Genomic DNA, 21,628 nt, shown 5'->3' with positions numbered 1-21,628 from the left:
TATATAAAGTACACCTCGATGATGTAACCGATACCAAGCTCTCAACCTGAATCGCAATGTGTTTTTTTTTTTTTTTTGTTTGATACAACAACTTTTAGAGAAGCTAATGCGTAAATTTCGGATATTTATTGGTCGCAGCCTTATACGGGTGAATAAGCAGCCCTTATTTGCATTAACTCATACATTTTCTTATTTCAAACAAATGCACGAAATTTTTGGGAATTGACTCGGATCAGGGGAATTTTCGATAACAACACTGATAACAACAGCCTTATGTACAAGCAAGCAAACGAAGCAAACGAGCTTGGCGTTCGCGGTAGCCGAGTGTTGAGAAATGTATGCTACAAGTCTGTAGGTGCCAGGTTCGATCCTCAGTTGGAGCGATTGCCAACATTTTTTTCGTTTTTATTACCTTTATTTTAAATATTTGATTTAACTTTACTTTATTTTATTTTCATTTTTTTTTTTATTTTAAATCACATTTTTTATTTTACTAATAGTTAATTTAAATTTTCCGAGTTTAATTTTATTAAAATTGTCAACAACAACTAACTGAAAAAATTTAAAAAATGTAGAACTAATAAATGACTGAATAAAAAAGAAATAAATTAACATTCTACTGGCCGTGGTACTCGAACCCACGAACTTGCGGCTCGTTAATCCGCATTACTGCCGTGTGTCAAGGCACAATTTTAACCAGATCAACTGCGCTGTTAATCCGGATCAATGCTGCCGTGCGCCTTTGCTTCTACATTTGCCTGTTATCAGATTCTTAAGTGTTGTCCCGCTTTACTTTGGCGCCTAAGCGATTTTGGCCTTTAGACTTTCATTCAACAACACTGGATCCAGGCTCCCTTCCTTTTCGTTCTGTACAGCGCCATTATTGGGGCTTCCTCCATATATGGTTAGTGGCCTTCGTTCTTCCATACGATTTGGTGTCGACATCTAGAATTACTAACTTCGCAGACCGGTGAAGTACTTGGGACATCCGTAGGTCATCAATCTGGTTAATATCCATTCGCAGCAAGCTTATCAGGCAAAACTGCAAGGGCAAGGCAATAAAGAGGCCGGAAGATTCACGATATTTGGCTAAACTTCTACAAGAACATAGAGCAACAATATAGAAAACAACTCTGAATACAACAGGCTGTGAAAAGTTATGTCGAAATATTCCTCAAATATGAACTCTTTCCAGAAGCCTAACGATGACCAGACATCATTATGTAACGAAATGCTGGAGATCCTTATGAGCACACACTTCGCGGGGTGCGCTAACGATACTCTGATACATCGCCCGGTCCTTGCATCAAAATGCTCCTCAACTGTTTAATAAGCGCTTGGACATAAACATGGTTTAAAAGGCTAATTTTAGCAAGGAGGTAAATACCTCTTGGCATACTTCGAGCAAATTTTGGATAAAAAACGCGGCAAAGCGATCCCTGGATCTCATTCGCCTTGACTGCTCTTCTCACAGATTAGTATTAGAGATAATCACCTGACACTGTCCTATGAGCACGCACGGAAAGAGCTGGTGTTACCCAGCTGACGATTTTTATCGCAGCTGCAGATACGAGAACGAGGTGAAGAGTATCGAACTTTATCTCTGTCACTGCCCCGACCAAGCCGAGACGCGGAACCATTTCTCCAACAAGTACATTCTAGATTGCTTCTGTCTCATTTGTGCTATATAAAACACACACGGTGGTTGAATTTTTAAGGGAGCAAATGAATCAAATGCTTCCGCCAGTGGTATCAAAGCGGAGTTTTTAAGCCTACGAATTCCACTGGGCTCTTACACGGTGGTAGCCACTCAAAAGTGACCTAACTTAACCAAACCTAATTTGCTAATTTTGATTTCTAAACTCGCATTAGGAAATAATGAATGGTAAATTGCCTGTGGCTCTCCATTGGCATTTGTGATGTTAATATATCTGCATACATACATACATATGTATGCATAAGCAAAATGAGATATATATATACATATATATATAAAATGTTATCGATAGGCTAAACTCGTACATAAATGCAAAAATAAATTGGTTTAAAATCAACAAATACTACAAACATAGGTACGCCAAAAATATATCATTTTTAATATTCACGCAGGATTATAAATTCAAGCAAAGCAAACATAAATTTTAATGCATGCAAATTGAATATTCATAAGTAGATACGGAATACAAATAAAAGTTATTTATTTATAAACAGAAAATTTGGTTGAATACATTACGCACCAGCGTTCAAGAATGAATTGGTGATTTAATAAGTTTGCTACCATGGCCGGGGAGTTTTTTTTTTTTGCCTGCTGAAGGAAAATTTTCACAAAAATGCTGCGAAATAAATGCAAGAATTATACAAAGGATAAATAAAACAAAATAAAATAGCACCCATAACTCCATTAGACTAGGCCAGAAAGAGTCGTGTTCTTAGTTGGAAATGCCTAATCGAGCCTTGGGGAGTATGAATGACAAAATAGTAGTAAGACGCTCCTGTCGTAGTACTTTCGGCAGCACTGATTGGCACTACCACCGTTTGTCAGTTTGGGCGGAGACCAAAAAGCTTCTCCATTGCCATTCTTCTAAGCGAATTTACGCCAGTTGCTCACTTGGTCCTTCCATTTTGTTCGTGGGCGCCCATGATGAGAGATTTGAAGAGCGTGAGTTTTATCCGTCGAGAAACGGTTCTGACTTTCTATAGCCTACCGAGCCCAAAATAGCATCTGTTGGCAAAAGTTATTCTTCGCTTAATCTACAGGCTGATGTTCTTGGTGGTGTTTATGCTGGATCCTTAATAGACAAAGTCGCAGTGAGGTTCTTTCCAACTTGGACGGAGCTAAAGATTGTGCTCAACGTCACTCTACATGGCCGTATTAGTTTTGAGTGGAATCGCTCCCGAGACAGTGCTGAAGTCGTTAACATCGAGAGTTAAAGTTCTTATTCCCAGGGCTAAAGTTCTTTCCCTTCTGAATGGAATTATCGCTGATTTTGTTCCATATCCATACATCAATTACTGTTATCCTAAAATTGTATGTAAGTTGGTTCATTTGTAGCCTAAGTGGAAAGTTTAAACTATTAAAAAAAAGGTGGTGAGGTTGAACAAAAGCCATTTGTAGATTGGCTATCACAAATTGATACCACCGTTTGGGCATTATTTCGTCGAGGTTTTAAAAACTATGCCTAAAAAAAGTTTTGATTACAATTTTAATATACACGCCCAGAACTCTGAAATAATGACATGGCATGGGGCGATTATTTACGAGCAACCCTAATAGTAGCGAACTAAGGTTCGTTATTAGTTATTTAACAGCCATACCGTTATATTGTTATTAAAATTTGTCGTTACCATTGCAAATGCCATTGCTATTGCCATTACCATTATTCTTACCATTACAATTATTATTACAATTATCATTACTATTACCATTTCCATGACCATCACTATTACCGTTACCATTACCATTACAATTATCAATACCATTGTGATTTGGTTTATCGTTCCCGTTACCATTACCATTACTATTACCACCACCAAATACTTTATCATTACTATTAGCACTATCATTACCATTACCATTGTGATTTACTTTACCGCTATCATTACCATTACCCTTAAGATTACCATTACCCTTAAGATTACCACTACCCTTAAGATTACCATTACCCTTACGATTACCATTACTCTTACCACTACCATAACCATTATCATTACCGTTATCGTTACCATTATCATTACCATTACCACAACTATATCCATAACCGAACTCATATCATAACCATTACCGTTAGCATTACCATTTCCTTTACCATTATTAATATTTTATCTGTTTCCATCTGCAGCAAGATTTGTAATCTGAATTTATATCCATCGATAGTTTGTGTGCCAGTCCTTACTTATGTGGACCGTAATTTTTTTATTTACTTACAGATGTCCATGAAAATGTATGCAGGGTTTTGCCTATTAGGAAAACCACACCGTCGCTTTACCCACACTGCAACTATGTAGAGCAGCATTGTTGATGATTAAATTGCATTCCAATAAATAGACGAACGGAGCAAAAACTCTGCGGCTGAGAAAATTTTCTAGAATTAGACAACTAAAACCATAGCAAGAGAAACTAATAAAAGAAAAGCAGAGCTACGGTTATAGGTAGCAGAAAAACATTGCAATTTACAATCAATATTGTGACAATCGCAATTTGTCAAATACAGTGGCAGCAACAAAAACAGCAATCACAACGGCAAGCGTAGTGACATGACAGGACAACATTTTAATTGAAAATCAACAGCAAAAGCAACGCAGGAGAAGCGGGAGCAAAAAAAAACAAAAACAAAAAGAGGAAATTCAAGCTACAAAATCTCTCACACTGCATGCACGTCGCTTGCAACATATTGAGGGCGCATAACTTGGCATTTTTGTGAGCTGAGTAAATGCTCAGCATCATACACCACCGAGCAGAGTCCTTGGTCGCGCATTAAGCTTGCACTCGCATGACTCACCACCACAGTTACGGTGCTTTTATCAACTATTGTTGTTTTGGCTCAAGAGATCGCTGTGTGTGGCAGAGTAGCGGCCAACAACAGAAAACTACAACTATCACTACCAAGTAACAGCACTGCACTGCTACAAGCTGTAACAGTGGCCCAACCCCACCACACCACACAACGGCCACCGGCACTACGACCTCGATGGGTAAGACGTGCCCAACGCCGAGCCTGAATTCGAGTATCTCGAATTCTGTAATAACTACTGCGAGTAGCAACTATAATCAGAGTCACAGCAGTAACCATCATCACCAGCATAAGCATCAGCATCAGCAACAACAGCAACAACAGCAACAGCATCATTATACGGTGCCGTTGCCACCACCACCACCGCCGCAACCACTCCAATCGCAGCCACAACAACATTTTCCACAGAAATACATGAATTCGAAGCGTAAACATGCCAACAATTACCACAACATGCTGATGCATCCGGGTGCCCATTTGGATCACAACAATTACTTGCATTTAAATTCGTTGTGGTCCATTTGGTATGGCGTTTTGCTGACGCTATTCCAAGGCTATTTAGCCGTACATGGTGCCTATCGGTTCCTTGGTAAGTAACTTAATATACGTACGTACGTACACACATACATGCACACATGGTACTAACATAACAATATTGTGAATTTATGTAGGTAGGTATGATTACATCTAAAATTTGGTAGTAATTAAGAATAGTATCATAAAGTGGAAGAGTGATAATCCCTACAGTGACTCAAAAAAGTGGTCCTATAGTGATTTATTTTTTTTTTACATATTCGCAATGTTTTTTAGGTTAACCAAAACTTTTTACATAAATCGAAGTCCAAACTTTACATATACAAAATTTCGTAAAATTCACCAAATTGTCACCAAAATTTTGAACTTCTTAATTCGAATTTCTAGATTAGTTTTGGGTATGCTGTTTTTTAGCCCACACAATTTTAGTCTGATAACGTGCAATTTTTAATAGGTCTTGATTTGTAATATTTTTTTTGCTGGCTTCTTTTGCACTTTTTTCCATATTAAGGTGAATTTCTTATGCAATAAAATGCGCAGGACCGTTCGCTAAACAATTTCAAAAAATCAACACCAGATTTTATAAATTACACTTGTTATATTTATATCCGCTTATTCAAAAATTTTCATAAGATTCTGAAAAAAAAGTTCGAAATTTTAATGAAGATTTGTTGAATTTTTCTACTAAATATTAAATTCTGAAACTTTGATTTATACGTTTTTGGTTCAAGCATGATCAAAATTAAAAAAATTACAAAAAAAATTTCAAATTTAAAAACAATAAAAAAAATCAACATGTGAACACTTATTTCAGTCACTGTTTACGTATGACATGTCCATAACCGTACATGCATAATAATATGTAAATTTTCGCTTACACAATATGTTAGTGTTTGGCCGAGCTTTTCCTCCGATTTGTGGCATGCGCCTTGATGTTGTCAGTTTTACGCCGACTCCGAACGGCGATTGTATTTTTATGAGAAACTGTTTTTCATAGCAGAATACACTCGGAGGTTTGTCGTTATTAGAAAAAACTTTTTTGTTGTTTTTTTTTTTTGGTCGGAAACTGGGCTTCACCCAGGCCCACAATAAAATATATCATTTAACTTATCATTTAAATTTATTTTGGATAATCAAACTCGCTTCAAAAGCATTTTAGAAATAAACTCATAATAAGCTACTTAATTGAACTTGTCGATAAATTGATTTAGAATTTAAAAAATGGCAATAGTTCGATTAACTTATTGCTTTTAATTTTATTTGAACAGGTGGCAATCTTCTTAAAACAATATGGTAGAAATAAAGCTTTAAAATTTCTAAAGAGGTGGCAACCCTATTCAAAAATATTTTAAAATTAAAGTTTTTTAGCATTCTATAAAAATATTTCGCTTAGTATGCCTATTAATTAATTTCGAATTTCTTAACAGGTGGCAACCTTGTCACAAATATTTTCGAACAGCTCTTTTTGACATCTCGCATTTGATACGCATATTTAAGCATTTCATTTCACTTGCAAATTAAAATGATTTTTACTACTTTTTGAACAGGTGGCCGCCCTATGCAAAAATATTTTCTAAATAAATCGCGTTTGAATAGCGTTTGTTCGGCACCCACATTATTTAGCTTAATACTAACTTTTCTGTACGAAATCCTGTGCCGAATTTCCTGGAAACACGTGCAGCCGTTTTAGCGTGAAAGCGCAACAAGCATACTCACCAACTCACTCAAACCTTCACATTTTTAATATTAGTAGGATTTATATAAAAGTAGTTAGGATTTGTAGAAGGAAAATTATAAATCTTTTTTTTTGTTGTTAAACTTATATATAGTGCGTTTTTATTCCAATTGCTGGGAATCTCAATATTTTATAACAGCGCTTACATGCGAGTATCTCTCTGCCACCAACCCACGCACTAAAAAATTATTGACTTGTCAACCATGCTAGCTTATTAGAGCCTTAATTATCTCAACATGACAAGGCAACAAATTACATTTGTTCAAGAAAAAATTTTCTAATAAAAAAACGAACTAAAAAAGCTCGACACATAATTAGTATATATTCCATGTAAACTCATTTATGTAACAGTGATTTTTTTATTTTCTTTTTTTCCATATCTATGATGTTTTCCTGCTATTATATGTGTAACATCGCCATTACTATCACATCGCGCTGTCATCATTAACCATTCCCTTTCGCCAGGCTGCTCGCTGATATCGTGGAAAATCGAGCCGGTAGCTGAATTGAATCTACAAATTGTGCTTTCCGGTGTAGTCTTCATTTTGCTGCCGTTTTTCTTTACTTCAGCTGTTTTTAAGGTGAGTAAATATTTCACTATTTTTTTTTCTTTATATCAAGCAATGAGAATTTTATAAAATAAAAAATATGCTGCATTTTACGTGTTTTGTCTGCTATGCTGCTTATGTGGTTGCTTTGCTGGAAGCAATCCTTTTTCCACATTTTTTGTTACATATGATGTGCATATACATATGTATTATTTTAAGTTATGTCGGTTTTTGTGTTGAACTAGCTGATGCAGAATTAATATTCCGTATCAGGTAGAATTATGCGTTCATTTATACTCTGAATTTTTCAAGCCAACGAAAGCATTCATTTCTTCAGCGCGAAACATAAGGATGTCTATGACAAACTTTCTTAGCCCATCATCGTGAGTTCTTAGATCAATCCTACATTTTATTCAGGTTCTTCAACTACATTTTGCTTCCCAGGAGTATTACTTTAGAATTGGGGAGCCACTCGTGCAGAACGTATTGAATTAATTTGCCTATAACTTCTATAAACTATATACACAATGATTCAGAAGCACCTTATTAATCTTGCCGCTTGGGGTACTGGAAGCCCAGAAGAAGAAGAAGAAGAAGAAGAAGACTTCTTATGTCCATTTTCGGATTTGTATCTCTCGGGCTATACTCCTTTGTCGGGCAGTTAAGGCAAAGGTTTAAGTACAACAAAGGGGTGCATTAAATAAATCATACCTTTCAGTTCAGTAATGGCCGGAAATTTTATAGAGAGTTTTCGATGCTCTAAATTTTTTCGATTACTGCGATAATAGTCATCCGACGTAAAGCCAATTTTGTGGTCGTGTATCTCATACAAGGCAACAGTAATAATTCTACAACATTTCGAAGTTGGTTAAGTCTAATTTGGAAAAGATGAGCTGTGGATCTTTTATTTCCTTAAATTAGAATTTTCATACCTTGCCTCTAAAGCGGCTGGGTTATCAAAGCCGAATGGTTGCACATACGTACTAATACCCTTCAGAACCCACCCCTGGCCCGCGAGTGATTCAAAAAATGTAGAAAATACTTTTTTTTTTAATAGCGCTTGCCCCTCTTTAGGCAAGGGTAGAGCTCTGAGTGTATTTCTAATTTAGAAAACCTTATAGAAAATGGCGTAAAATTGTGGCAAAGATGTGCGCGCCAAATATTTTTTTTTTTTGCAACTATCATGGATATCCTTACAAATTTATATGCCTAGTAGATACAAATACCTCTATAACCTAGTGGCTTATCATTGATCTCCCTGCTACTAGCTATATGTATGGTTCATTAACACAAGGGCCCTCAGACTGCCTCTTCCGAACTAATAACACTAAACTTTTAAAAAGCTGCAGAACTTGCGGACTGCCGATGCAAAATCTATTAAGCTGTGTGTACATATATTCCATAAATTATTTTATGCGGCTTTTATGAATCCCAAACATTGCCTTGACTAGCTCTAGATGTGTTTGTCTTCTTCCAACGACCGCGTCGCGGGTTTCTGGCACCGAATAGCAGTAAGGACAGCGGTATTTAGTATAAGGTAACTCCTAGGGTGTTAGCTCTAAGCGCCATAACCGGTCGGCTTGTCTGTTAAATATATGTACTAAGATTATCATTGTGAGTAACATTTGTTTTCTAAATTTCTTGGATTGGTAATTTCCTATGAGCCGCGACTAGTCGTTTGACCAACCGTAGCTCATGTGAGTTCTCCCGCTGGGCTGTTTTAAGCAGCCGATTCTCTGGTGTTATCATTTACCTGATAGGAGTTCTCTTTGTATTGACCGGGTAGCTTCTGCTTTGCTTGACAGTCTGTCAGTCTCCTCCCTACTCTGCATCAGTAGCGTGGCAGCGATTTTGGAGAAGGGGCTGCAGGGTAGGGAGTTGATTGTTTTCTTAGGACAAACTGATGAATAACGGCAAACGGATGACGAATAATGACTAACAACTTATGACAATGATTAGTGACTTATAGCTAAGGACAACTGACTTATGAGTAATGAATAATGACTTATGGCAAATAACTTCTGACTATTGAGTAAAGGGTTAGGACTACCGACTAATGATTAACCACTAACAACTATTGACTTACGACTATTGAGAAACAAGCAATGGATTAATGACTTATGACTGACAATTAAAAATTGTGAATTATGTCTAACTACTCTATAGTAATGTGTATTTTGTTATTGACTAACAATTTGGGCCAAATGACTAACGGCTTATGACTTAGAACCTTTAAAGTTGGGACACACAATAACCAGCAGTGACGACTGTGAGTAATATTTCTGAGAGTCAAGTAAATCTTAATTCTCACGCATAGATAATGTGGCTAACAAAAATGAAAAGAGATTTCCATAGAGATCCAAAATTACTTTCATGTGCAAATTGTTTCAGATTTTGATTACACTGTTGGGAAAGTGTCAAGTTTTGAAATGACACAAAAACGCCGAAATACATAAATTTAAGATGGAGTCATAGATAATGTATCTGTAAACCGTTTTCCAGATCAGGTAATTTTTCCAAGATATTTTCTTTTTTTATGAATAGAAAAATTCAAATTTTATTGGATGGAAAAAAGTACATATTTTTGCAAATCTTTTCTTGCGTTTGCAAAAAAAATCAAGCCACAAACAATGAAAATCGATGGATAAATAAAAAAGTTGTCAATAGTCAAATGAGAATACGCAATAATAAAATAGTGCTTTCTTGAAAAATCTCAGCCGTCGAAATAATGGCAGGAAATGTTCATATCGGGCATGGACGTACACGTATGTATATACGCGTACATGGCGTATGAGTAACATTTTCCATCTTAAAGTTTAAGTTAATTTTGTTATTAGAAATGCAAGCTTAAAATGAAAATATCTTGGGAAAACGACATAATCTAGAAAAATGGTTCACAGATCCACAATCTACGACCCAAAATTATGGTTTACGTGTCTGTGCGTGTTTTTTTGTGCCCTTTTTAGGAGCCGCTAAAATCAAGCTGTACAAAATAAAATTAGCTTGAAATAATAATATGAACGCTGCCGTTTGTCTATGGCCTTCTCTGACCAGAGTAAAATTCAAACCCCAATCTTTAAAGCAAAATTTCGCTGCTTGGTGCACAAGCTTTTAAAACTTATTTGCTACTGGGTAGCTATAAAACAAATGGATTCCAGCTTTTTTCGTGGTTTTTGCTAATATACACATGCGCTTTATTTTGCAGTCGCTCTTGTTTACATACATATATGCAAACATTCATTCATACATTTCTCGGGAATGCGTGACTTAATTTCAGAGTAAAATCACACATACATACATTTGTATGTATTGCTCACATGGAAGAGCAACTGTTGCTACGCGCTGATATACTCTCAACAAATGCAACCCGAAGTAATAAAATCAACTGCTGTCATATTGCATAATTAAATTTTTTTTGTGGTGCGCTCAATCAAGTTGTTATTGTTATTGTTTCTGTTAGTTGTGTTGCTTATTTTTCACAACGTACATATGAATGTGCGTCGGCACTAAATTTTCCATGGATTTCTGTGTTTTTATACACAACAAACATTATTATTAAATTTATTCAGCAGCTTTCAGTGCTGATAGTACATAGTAGTATACTTACAAATATATCAACATACATAGCACATAGTATGTATGTACATCGCAAAAAAGGCAATGCAGCTGCCATCCAGCAATCAGAGCAGATCCCTCCTCATTATGTTGCATTATTTTCACTGCCTCGCCACCATTTTGTTTTTGCGGTCCGACAACTGCAATTTTATACAAAGAACAAAGCATTCAGTAAATATGTATACATAGAAGGTACTAGGCACTGAAAGCATAAAAGCTCTGCCGCCGTCTACTAACAGAAAACATGTTAAAGTGCAACAAGAACAAAAGTGGCAAAAATGTGATGGCTGCACACTCGGCCAGCGAGGATACAACTAAAACAGTTGAGGCAGGGTTGGGGGTGCAAATTTTGACTGAACAACACTATCGGGCTGCTCTTCACTAACGGTACTTTAAGTGCGGCATTGCCATACAGTGTCGGTTTTTACCTTTGAATGAGTTTGTACATACATACATACACATTAGTAGGTATGTGTCTGTGCAAGCTACTGATAGCTTTATTTTTGTTTTGCTGCTCTCCTCTGTGTGGCTCCATCGAATATCCGCGCAATGTGCACAGGCTCTGTTGCAGTTGCCGCCGTTGTTGCCGCTTTTTATCAGGATAATAAATGCAATTATGGGTTTTTCATATTCCGCCTTTGTTTATTGTCTTTAGCCTGTCGCCGTGGAGTTGGTTTTGGTGGCACAAGGTTGCAAATATACAGACATACAAATTTTTATGCTCCTATATTTCCTGTAGGGAAAGCTACTAGTTGTGATATGGAATACTACCATTAAAAGTATGGCTACATTAGTAGCAATGCCATTTCTGAGTGGTTCAGGTCCTTTTTTTACATAATTTTTATTTAAGATTTTATTTTAATTTTTTCTTTTTATTTTTTACAAAGAAAAATATTTTTTTTTTTTATTTAATCTAGCATGCCATTCCTGAGAGTTCAAGTCCCCGAGCAGGTCAAATTTTGTGTGTTTGAAATTTAATTAAAAATAAAAATTTTAATTTCTATAATTAAAAATAAATAATTAACTATAATTTTTATCATGCTCAAATATGTAATTTTTATTTAAATTCAAATTATTCAATCTAAACCGCCTCCAGGCGGATTCTAACCTGCTATCTAAGAACCAGTGCCGCAACGTCACATCCACATTTGCTATTAATTGCGTTTTATTTTTAGCTTTGACAATTTAAAGGCAGATGTCGCTGATGGCATACGTTTTTCGGAATTATCTAACTGATGGGTTATCGCCTTAGCCAGTACTAGTTAATGAACCGGTATTTTTACTTACTGATTGTCTTTTCCCTGCGGGTTTGTAACTATAATTGCATGTAATGTTGGGAAGTCAGTGGTGGCGCCTGGCCTTTATAGACAAGCTTTTGGTAGTGAAAAACGGCTACGGGCGTTGGACCTCCATAGTAATGGATAGTTTTTAGTTTCAGTGGAAAAATGTAATATGGTCATGTGATTTAAGATTATTAAATTTAGCGCATTTTTGGTAAAATGATTTCCAAATGCGCAGTAGTGCCGAGATTCCTTTATCGTTGTCCTAGCAATTTGCCGATGGAGTTGAAACTTTTGCAAGAAATTCAAACGAATCTAATGCATTTATAGGGTGACACAACAACAAAATTTGTCGAAATGCTTTTTATTATTTCATCATGTTTTTAGTATATGTCATTTACAGATGTATGAAACACAATATCCGTTAAATGCCCACCACGACTCCTCTGGCAGGATGCTCATACTAAAAATTTCCATGACTTTTTGGGATAGTTCGGGCTATATATCATTTATAATGCATACGATTTGGGCCTTCTGTCTGGAATCGTGGGGAGTTTATTGAAAAGAAGTAGAATGGTGCCAAATCGGAAGATTTCGCCGACAATTTGGCCTCGGTCTTTCGTCAAATAATGCGTGCTGGGACCTTCGTTCATCATAGCGCCATTTTTCACGCACGATTTAAAAAATTTCTGAGGAGGTTTAAATCCAAGAAGGTAATGTGTGTCCTTTCTATTCTTCCTGCAGTTATTAAACCTTCTACAGTGAGGAGTGCTATTTCGATTTTCTCCCCCGTTGGCGTTGACTTCGTAATTCTTGCTGGGAAGTCTGCCATAAATAGGGCCTGTAGTGATTCTTTGCCATTCTGGACCCAAGACTTGTCTCCAATTTCAGCTATTCCCTGTACGATAGTACCTTTAGATATAACCCAAAATTACCTCGAAGACAATCTATGCACATTTGTTTTAAGTAGATATTTATACTCTTCCCAGCGTTTCGTGGTTTTCGTTGGGCTCGCCAGCTTGAATCACTCCTTGATTAGCCACCTGAGAGCTCCCGACACTGGTTTCGATCGAGTCTGTATTGCGTTATACTCGGCTTTGTCAGATGGCGCAAAGTATAAGAGCTGAGTTGGCTCCTGAGATCTCCGAACTTTTCGAGGGTGGTCTGGCTTTAGCCGAGGTTCTTTTCAGAGAGCATGAAGCATTAAAAGCAATAGCGAGTGTGGTTGTTACATCACTGTTGGCCTTTCTCAGGTCGTTTGAATTTCTCAAAAATCTAAGTGACAGAATTCTGCCTTGATCAACTATCTGAACGTTGTATCCACTATAGCGCTCACTCTGGCCAAGGCCCAATGAACGGAGAACGCGGAATGTATTAAGGGCTTCAAAGTCAAGCTTTAGGCGGCTCCCAGTAATACTAAGGGGCACTGGGCTATTGGTTATATGATAGAATCCGTCTAAGGAAGTGCCTTTGTGAGTGCCCTGTACTCCGGAGAAAATGACTAAAATTTCGGGGTAATCACTTCCTCGAGAGCCTAGACTCCATGGAGGGTCTGCTAGGATTCGCCGGAGAATAAGGACATATAGGGATACGCATGGAGAAATCCTCTGGGCTTCACAATGGGCCTTTGTGGCCGCCAAGTGAACTATTTTCAAAGCTGCCCGCGTTACCTTACCTAAACTACCATTTTTACTTTTCTTAGGAGAACATGAAACCGCTTTACACGAATTATCAGAAAAGCGGACCTAACAGGAAACTTCACATTTTCTGGGAACACTGTAACGGCTTTGTAGAAAGAGCTATATCTAGCACATTCTTTGGCATGTAGGTTGTCCACCGTGTGCGCTCGTTTAGATATTTTCTGATGCTTTAAAAAAGCGCGGTGCGGACGGTAAATATCTATGGACAAGAACGGAGCAGGCGGTGATTGTCAAAATTTCTCTATTTAAATCGGTAATCCTAAAATTGCCCATCAACTTCGGCTTAATATTTATGAAACACCATATTTTTCCTAAAGCGACTTAAAAGCTATGGAAAAGCACACAATGCAAATCGAAACAATAAAAAAGCCTAAATTAAAACAAAACGTTAAATGAAAACAAAAGGGGCGATAAATCCAAAAAATCAGCAATCATAATCAAAACGACACAATAGCTTATCATAAAAGAGTAGTGAAACAAAAGCCACTATAGCTGCACTTTAATGGCCACACTTTATATACGGTGGCGGGCAAACAAATGGGGACACTTCTTTTGTTTATTTAATGTTATTAAAAAGAAAAGTATGCCAAAAAGCGGCGGTAAGTCCTAGTTACTTCAAAGTTTAGTTTGCACTTTATTATACTAAAAGTTAATGGGCTACAAAATTGCATACCGAGCTTTTTTCTAAAAATTCTGGTTAAAAACTATACAAAGTTTCAATTCAGATTTACCTACTTGGTTTTTGTTAGTAGTTGAGCTATACTTTCATACATAATCTATACATATAAAATTGTAACAGAGCGATGTCTATGGAGGATCTTTATTAGAGCAACGGAAGTCAAATCAACAATTTTTAGAATTTTTCTCAGACTGTCTGTATGTATGTTTGTACGCGCATGGCTGGAAAACTAATGCATATAATCGAATACAGTTTTCACGAGTGTATTTCTTAAGGTCTAACTTAAGATATAGAGTAAATAAAAATTAGAGGGTTACCACCTGTTTGAAAATTCTAGTTTAAGTAAATTGATAACATAAAGTAAATATTGCAATATAGGTATCAAACCAAAGAGGTTTAGGCAAGCTTACTGTGAAAATATTTTTAAGGAGGGCTGCCACCTGTTTGAAAAATTGTATTCAGTTAAATTTATAAGGTAAATATTGAATTAGCGTACCTTTGAAGACAGTGCAGTGAGGCACGCCGGGCATTTGCTAGTAAATAATAGCAAAATAGCTAAAATTTGTTAAAATGTCACGTCCCTATTTACTTTTCCGTCACTGTAGTTGACAGAGCAACAAATGAGCAACCAAACTAACCAACACTGCAACAACTTAGCACATTTGCTGGTTGCCAACTAGGCAATACACATCGGCTGGTGCTGCTGAGCAAATGCAGTGAATGCCAGAAATTCGAGGAATAAAGTGCCTGCTGATGTGGGACTGGAGTAAAATGTAGAAATTGAAGCAAACTAGTTGGATGGACGCACTTGCAAAGTGAAGGGCAGTGTTGCTGTTGTTGTGAATGTAAAAGGTAACTGACAGTATAAAGAAAAACACCAACTGACCATTGATGGCACGCCGCACATACACACACACACACAGGCATAAGTATTAAAATGAAAAACTAAAATATGCCAATGGCTAAATGCTAGCCTAGACTTTTTTGCGGCCAGTGTTGCGAGAGCTTTGTTGCTTTCAATTGGCAGCGCCATTGTTTTCGAGCGGCGAGACCTTTTGGCCAACTGACTGATGGACTGGACTGGCTGGGCAGTCGACTGGGCGGTCGGCGGCTGTACCTTTTCAGCTAACAGACTGATTGCCTTAATGTGCACACAAATGCACACTTTCACAAGCGTACTCGATTTGCCTAGCCGCAGCATGTCAATGACCAACGATGACCAAACGCTATCAGCAAGCAACACAACTGGCATGCAATGACCAGCAGCAGCACCAGCCAGCTGTGAGCGAGCCTGTTTTGTTAGTAGTAAAACTATAGCCTTAATAGAAAATTTCACGAGCAGACTAGCGATTTATGTGAGCCCACTATTCACGCTTGCTCGCTCATCCAGGATAGTGACTGCATATTCGCATCAAAATAGTGGCCTATCTATAGGCGCATTATGTGCAATGATTTATTTTGCTCAACGACATAATTTTTTTTTATTTTTTTTATTTTTTCTGGGTGACCATAATCGAACGAACAAACAAATTGTGAAGAGGACCGAGCCACATTTGCTCAGTTATGTGTGATTCAGATAGCAGCAATTAACTATACATATGTATAGTTAGTATAAATATATATGTATGAAAAAATACTTGATGAAAAGTACGACAGTCACATAAGTACACAAAAGCAAATTTACTACATTGTTTGCATGCATTCAAAGTTTTGCTCTGCTTGGGTCATTGAGGATCAACTATTTTTACGGAAATGCACACATCAACGGCTCTAAGCAAAACCTAAATTTAACAGCAACAATATAAACAGAATGGAAAATAACCAAATTTTATGAGCTTTTATGTGTACACACATGTATACTTACAAAATATCTACTCGGAATTTATTATTATTTGCAATTGCATGCATTAGACACATTGGAAATTAAATTCTCCTTTAACAAACTACCACTTTACCGCAAAACCACAAAACTTCAATGGCATTTTTGGGTTGCGGGCTTTGTGGAGCAAATGTGAGCAAATATGAATGAATTTATTTGTTTGTATTTGTAGATAAGCATGTGTGCGTGTGGTACGCAAAATCCTACTTAGATCGGCTTGTGGTTGAGTTGTATAAATACATTTCATGCATTCTTTTTTAAAATTTTATTATTTTGTTATTTTCATATGCATTTGTATGTACATATGTCTACTACAGTGACTTAAACAAATGTTCACGTTTTTATTTTTTAAATATTCGCAACGTTTTTTTTAACAAAATTTTTTTTTATTATTTTTCTGTTAACATTGTCCAAGCTTTGACTAAAACCATATAAATCAAAGTTTCAGACCTTATTCACAAATTTATGAAAATTCAACAAATTTTCAACAAAATTCCGAGCTTTATAATCTGATTCTTTACAGTTTTATTGCCCATATATTTTAAGTCTCATGACGTGGAAGTTGCAAACGGCTAAAAAATCGCGTTGATTTTTAATATTTTCTTTTTGTTTTGCTGAATTTCTTATGAAATAAAATGGGGGAGACCATTCGCAACAAAGCTTCAAAAAATCAACGCCAGTTTTTGTAAATTGCACTTTTTATATAAAAAAAATATGAAAAAGCAGTCTCAAAAAAAAAAAAAAAAAAAAAAAAACATCTCTAAAATAAATGCGATTATTAACCGGTTGAAACTTGCACTTCATTAGACTCAAATTGTATGGTTGGTTGTATGGATGGTAAAATTGTATAAAACCGCACACCCAAAAACACTTTTATTTTTCTCAATGTAACTAAGGGCCATCCTAATGATGCACATTCATACATATGTGCTTTTACAACTGCAAGTGCACATAACTATTGTGCAATTGCATTGGTTATCACATTTACGTGTCATTGGTAGTTTGAAAAGTCAATGAGACAATTAAGTTTTATAGTTGAAATTATGCTGCATTCAACTGATAAAATTTAATAAAGTACATATGGAGTAAGCCTGCAGAAATATGCATGCATGCATACATGTAATTGAAACTTATTTTGCAGATAATTGTTTTGCATAAAAAGTGTCACAGTTACTGTGGCTTCCGCCTGCAAAGCACTTAATCCTTCAAATTTAAACTGTTTATCCAAAATCTGATATTTAATAAAAATTTTAATTTAAAAAGGTATTAGTAGTAGAGTCTTACTAGATTATTGATAAAAATACTGTTTAGGCCTGTTACTGAACCTAAACCTGTTACAGAAAACTCAGACACATTTGCGCGCTATTTAAAAAGGGTAGCATTAGTATGGTTATTTTAAGCTACCCATATCAAATGTACCCATCCAAATGTCTCTAAATTAAAAATAAAAACAACCATTAAAACAACTAACAGTGGCAGGCTTCACGTTTTCGACATACATATGTCTATACTTCTTCAGTGCAGTTCTGCCGACTGGGTTTTAACCAGGAAAAGCTGCTGATCAGGTCGAATCGTATCGGCCTATATCTCCAAACTCTTGGAAGTGGTTTACCCTAAAAGCCTGCTTTAATTTATAGAAGAGAGAAGCTAGTACGCAACAACCAGTTTGGATTTTGATATTTCATACGCACATAGCTATAGTCCGACCCCTACTCTCTTATAATTAAAAAGCGGAATTCAATGAACCCTTGACGTAGCCTTGGGATTATGGAAGGAAAGGCTATTCGGATACAGTTCTATACTAAACGCATTGCCGCCTGAAATGAAAGCGCTTCCCTTTGACTACATCCTTTCGAAAACCTGAACTCACCGCACACTCTGCAAAAAATGCCCAGGCCGCGGTGACTGGACTCAGGGAAGGGTCCAGTTCTTGGAGAGCTTAACTTTCTTTACTGAATACTCAAAAATTATGCAGGCGTTTTCACTAAGCAATATAACCTTAAGCTATCCTTTCACCTAGCAGATAATTCAAGCGTTATCCAGGCCAAAAATTTTGTAATTACAGAAACAGTAAGGTACGTTACACAGAATACAACCGCGAGAACGTAGGTGATTGTCTTCTCAGATAGCGAATAGACTGTTCAGCCGGCCTCTTCTACCTCGATTACACCTCAACAATTAGACGACATTAGGAAAGAGCTGGTATCGATTTTTGATCAATACGAAATTATTCGAGCATAAGTTCCGGAGCACAAGGACATTAACGTAGACGAGACAGCGGTGGGCATCAGCGCATCGCTCAGGGAGATCAAGGCAGGAATTGCCGAGATGTACCATTTTAAATGTAGACAGAGGTGGAACCGACAGTCCAGCGTGTCCTATGATTCATTTAAAACCAGTGCCCTTTTAGGAATGAGCAAAAAAAATAACTACAAACTGAAGACAGGCTCAAAGCAGACCGTCGCATGCTTTCAGATGCCTCGTAAATTGGAGAAGTAGCGCAGGCAAACACAGAAAAATGAGTAGCTCCAAATGTTTCTTTATTTTATTGACGAAGAAATTAAGCAACAGGCTCGCAATGGCCGAGTAGCCAAGGCCCAGGCGTATCAATCGAGAGATCCGAGTACGAGTCCTGGTGCAGCGACATTTTTTTTCTTGGTTTTTACATTTTTAATTTACTTTTTCCGATTTTTTTTACTTTTAAAATATAGATTTTTTAGTTTAATTTAATTTTTAGTAACATATTTTACTTATTTTTTTTTCTTTTTTTAACTGACTTCCAAAAAAGGAGGAGGTTATCAGTTCGTCGGAATATTTTTTTTTTTTTATGTATGTTACCGCATAACTTTGCACCACGTCAACCGATTACGATAATTCTTTTTGCAACGGAAAGGTAGTGTCTCAAGGTGGTCCCATGCTAATTTGGTTTAGATCCGATCATTGAATCATGAAATATATAGATATATATATATTTTTTGTAAGTCGGGTTTTTTTGCTAAAAATTACTTGTTTTAATTAATTTCTTTTTTATTCAATTAACTTTATTGACTTGGTTGTTATTGTTTTGAGAGCAATATTTTTTTAAATTCATTTAAATTTTAGGAACTTATTTTATTTTCTTTTTTAAATAATTTTTTTTTTGTTTTTTAATTAAATTTCCCTGTTAAATTTTTAGATTTTATTGTGTAAGAAAAAAAATTTGTTCATTTACTTTTAAAAATTTATTTTTTCTTTATTTAAATTTAATGTTGCTAATTAAATTTGATTAAATTTTTAGATTTTATTGTTTTAAAACTTACTATGATTTATAGGAAAGAGATTTCAGACAAACTATTAGAAATAATGTGCTAAAAGTGGAAAAGAATAAAGAGCTGGAGTAAGTTTTCACTTATTTCCAAACATTTCACACCTACACCACTGTTGGATATTTAATGTATGCATTCGTATGAATTCAAAAATGTAAGTACATATCTATAATTACACAACTTACAACATTTCCATCACATACATTTATAAATTTTTTTTTATTACAAGTAAATTTTTTATTAATTTGTTTTTGCGCTCAGTTCTTGTGTAACATATGTACATATTTAAAAATAGTATTTTTCTTTTTGTATTTCATTATTCATTTTGTCAATCTCCGCCAATGATTTTCATTGGAACCATAGTATTGTGCAACTAAAACGTTCAGTTTGTTGTATAAATTGCTCGTAAAATCAACAATATTCTCCACGAGTTTTGCATAATTGAGTAGAAAATCAATTTTATGGCGTTTATTTTACTTTGATTGCTTTAGTGAAACTGACGATTAAAATAATAATTGGATTTTTTAAATTTTTCAATCAGTTTCTATTAATTTTAAACTGATAGATTCTAAAAATTTAAACTAATTCTTTCTTTGCCTTTTGACATTGCGGTTTAAATTTTTGTTTAATATTTTAAGCTACTCAATGTCGGAATTTCACAAACATTTTTTTTTTAGTAAAGCGAAACTTTTGGACTTGTCATTTGACATCTGTTAGTTTTTGTATTCCGCTATGTGTGTATGTACATGTGGAAAGACATACTAATGTACGTCGGGCTGTGCCAGAAAAAATATTCGCCATACACCCCTGAGTCTAGAGTATTTTTTGTTTGGCCGAACGTAGGGATAGAAGTTTTACATTTTTCGGACTGCAAAACTGCATATTCGGAATCTTTGTAGTAAATCTAATTGAAAAAGCTCGAATTTTTACGAAAGTTTGCTGAATTATTACTTTTTTTTAAATATTGCAAAAAATTTGAAACTGCAATTTACATACACGGATTTTGTTAAAGAATACACTTTACTTTCATAAAAAAATATCCAAAATTAAACTAAGAATCAAATATTTAATATATTAAAACTCGTCAAAATGTGAGGGCGGCCATAAATTGTTCGACCACTGTGCGTATACGTAACATTTCACACATTGCTGTATAAGTAACCATTTTATGAACGTTTAAACCATAAGTATATGTATGTACACATCCGTGTACCTTAGCAAAGACTTAATAACCGCCAAAAAGACGTAAGCGACATTTCTTTTTCCTTTTTTTGTTTTGATGCAGAAATGTTACTAGGGCATATAGATGTTATTGTTATTGTGGCGCTTGTGGTTCTATTCCTGCTGAAGTCCAGAGAAATAAGTCTGATGAGGATATTTGGTGATTTTCGAAATCGTAGCTATAACTTCTATTGGTTAGAATTTGTTGCTTTTTTCATTTCTCGTAAAAAACAAAATCGTGGTACAAAGCTGATAAACGTTGCTTAAATAGAAATATTCCTTTCTGCGTTTTATTTTTGTCGATTTTTCATGACCTTCTCCGATTTTTTTTTTGAGCTTTTCGTAATTTTTTGTGGCATTGTGGCATTTCGGTATTGCCCTTTCGTTATTTTACGGAATTTTCTAGGAACGTTCAAGATTTTTTTTTGGGACTTTCTGGAATCCTTCGAGCTTTGCTTTTTGGAATTTTTTAGGTCTTTTCTAGCTTTTCTTGCGACTTCCCGCTACTGTTTGTAGTTTTATATATTAATCTGTTTTAAGACTTTTGGAATTTTTTTTTTGGAATACTTCGTGCTTTTCGGGCTTCTTTTGTGACTTACTTGGGATTTTTGGGGATATTTA

At 35.7% G+C, this 21,628-nt stretch overlaps 1 protein-coding gene across 2 annotated transcripts in view; it reads left to right on the top strand.

The window, feature by feature from the left end:
• Positions 1-21,628, top strand: part of LOC118742535 (protein tincar) — a 418,562-nt gene that overhangs the window by 336,981 nt on the left and 59,953 nt on the right. For both annotated transcript variants that reach the window (XM_036474692.1, XM_036474686.1), the window contains 2 exons: positions 3,928-5,100; positions 7,246-7,361. In XM_036474692.1, the coding sequence (XP_036330585.1) occupies positions 4,689-5,100; positions 7,246-7,361 (528 nt within the window). In that variant the 5' untranslated portion in view covers positions 3,928-4,688. The remainder of the gene's footprint in view (positions 1-3,927; positions 5,101-7,245; positions 7,362-21,628) is intronic.

Source organism: Rhagoletis pomonella, unplaced genomic scaffold (assembly GCF_013731165.1).
Source record: "Rhagoletis pomonella isolate Grant_MI unplaced genomic scaffold, Rhpom_1.0 Rhpom_scaffold_00001, whole genome shotgun sequence".
Classification (NCBI taxonomy): Eukaryota; Metazoa; Arthropoda; class Insecta; order Diptera; family Tephritidae; genus Rhagoletis; species Rhagoletis pomonella.
Note: the sequence above shows the minus strand (reverse complement) of the source record. Positions and strands in the feature narration are given on the sequence as shown.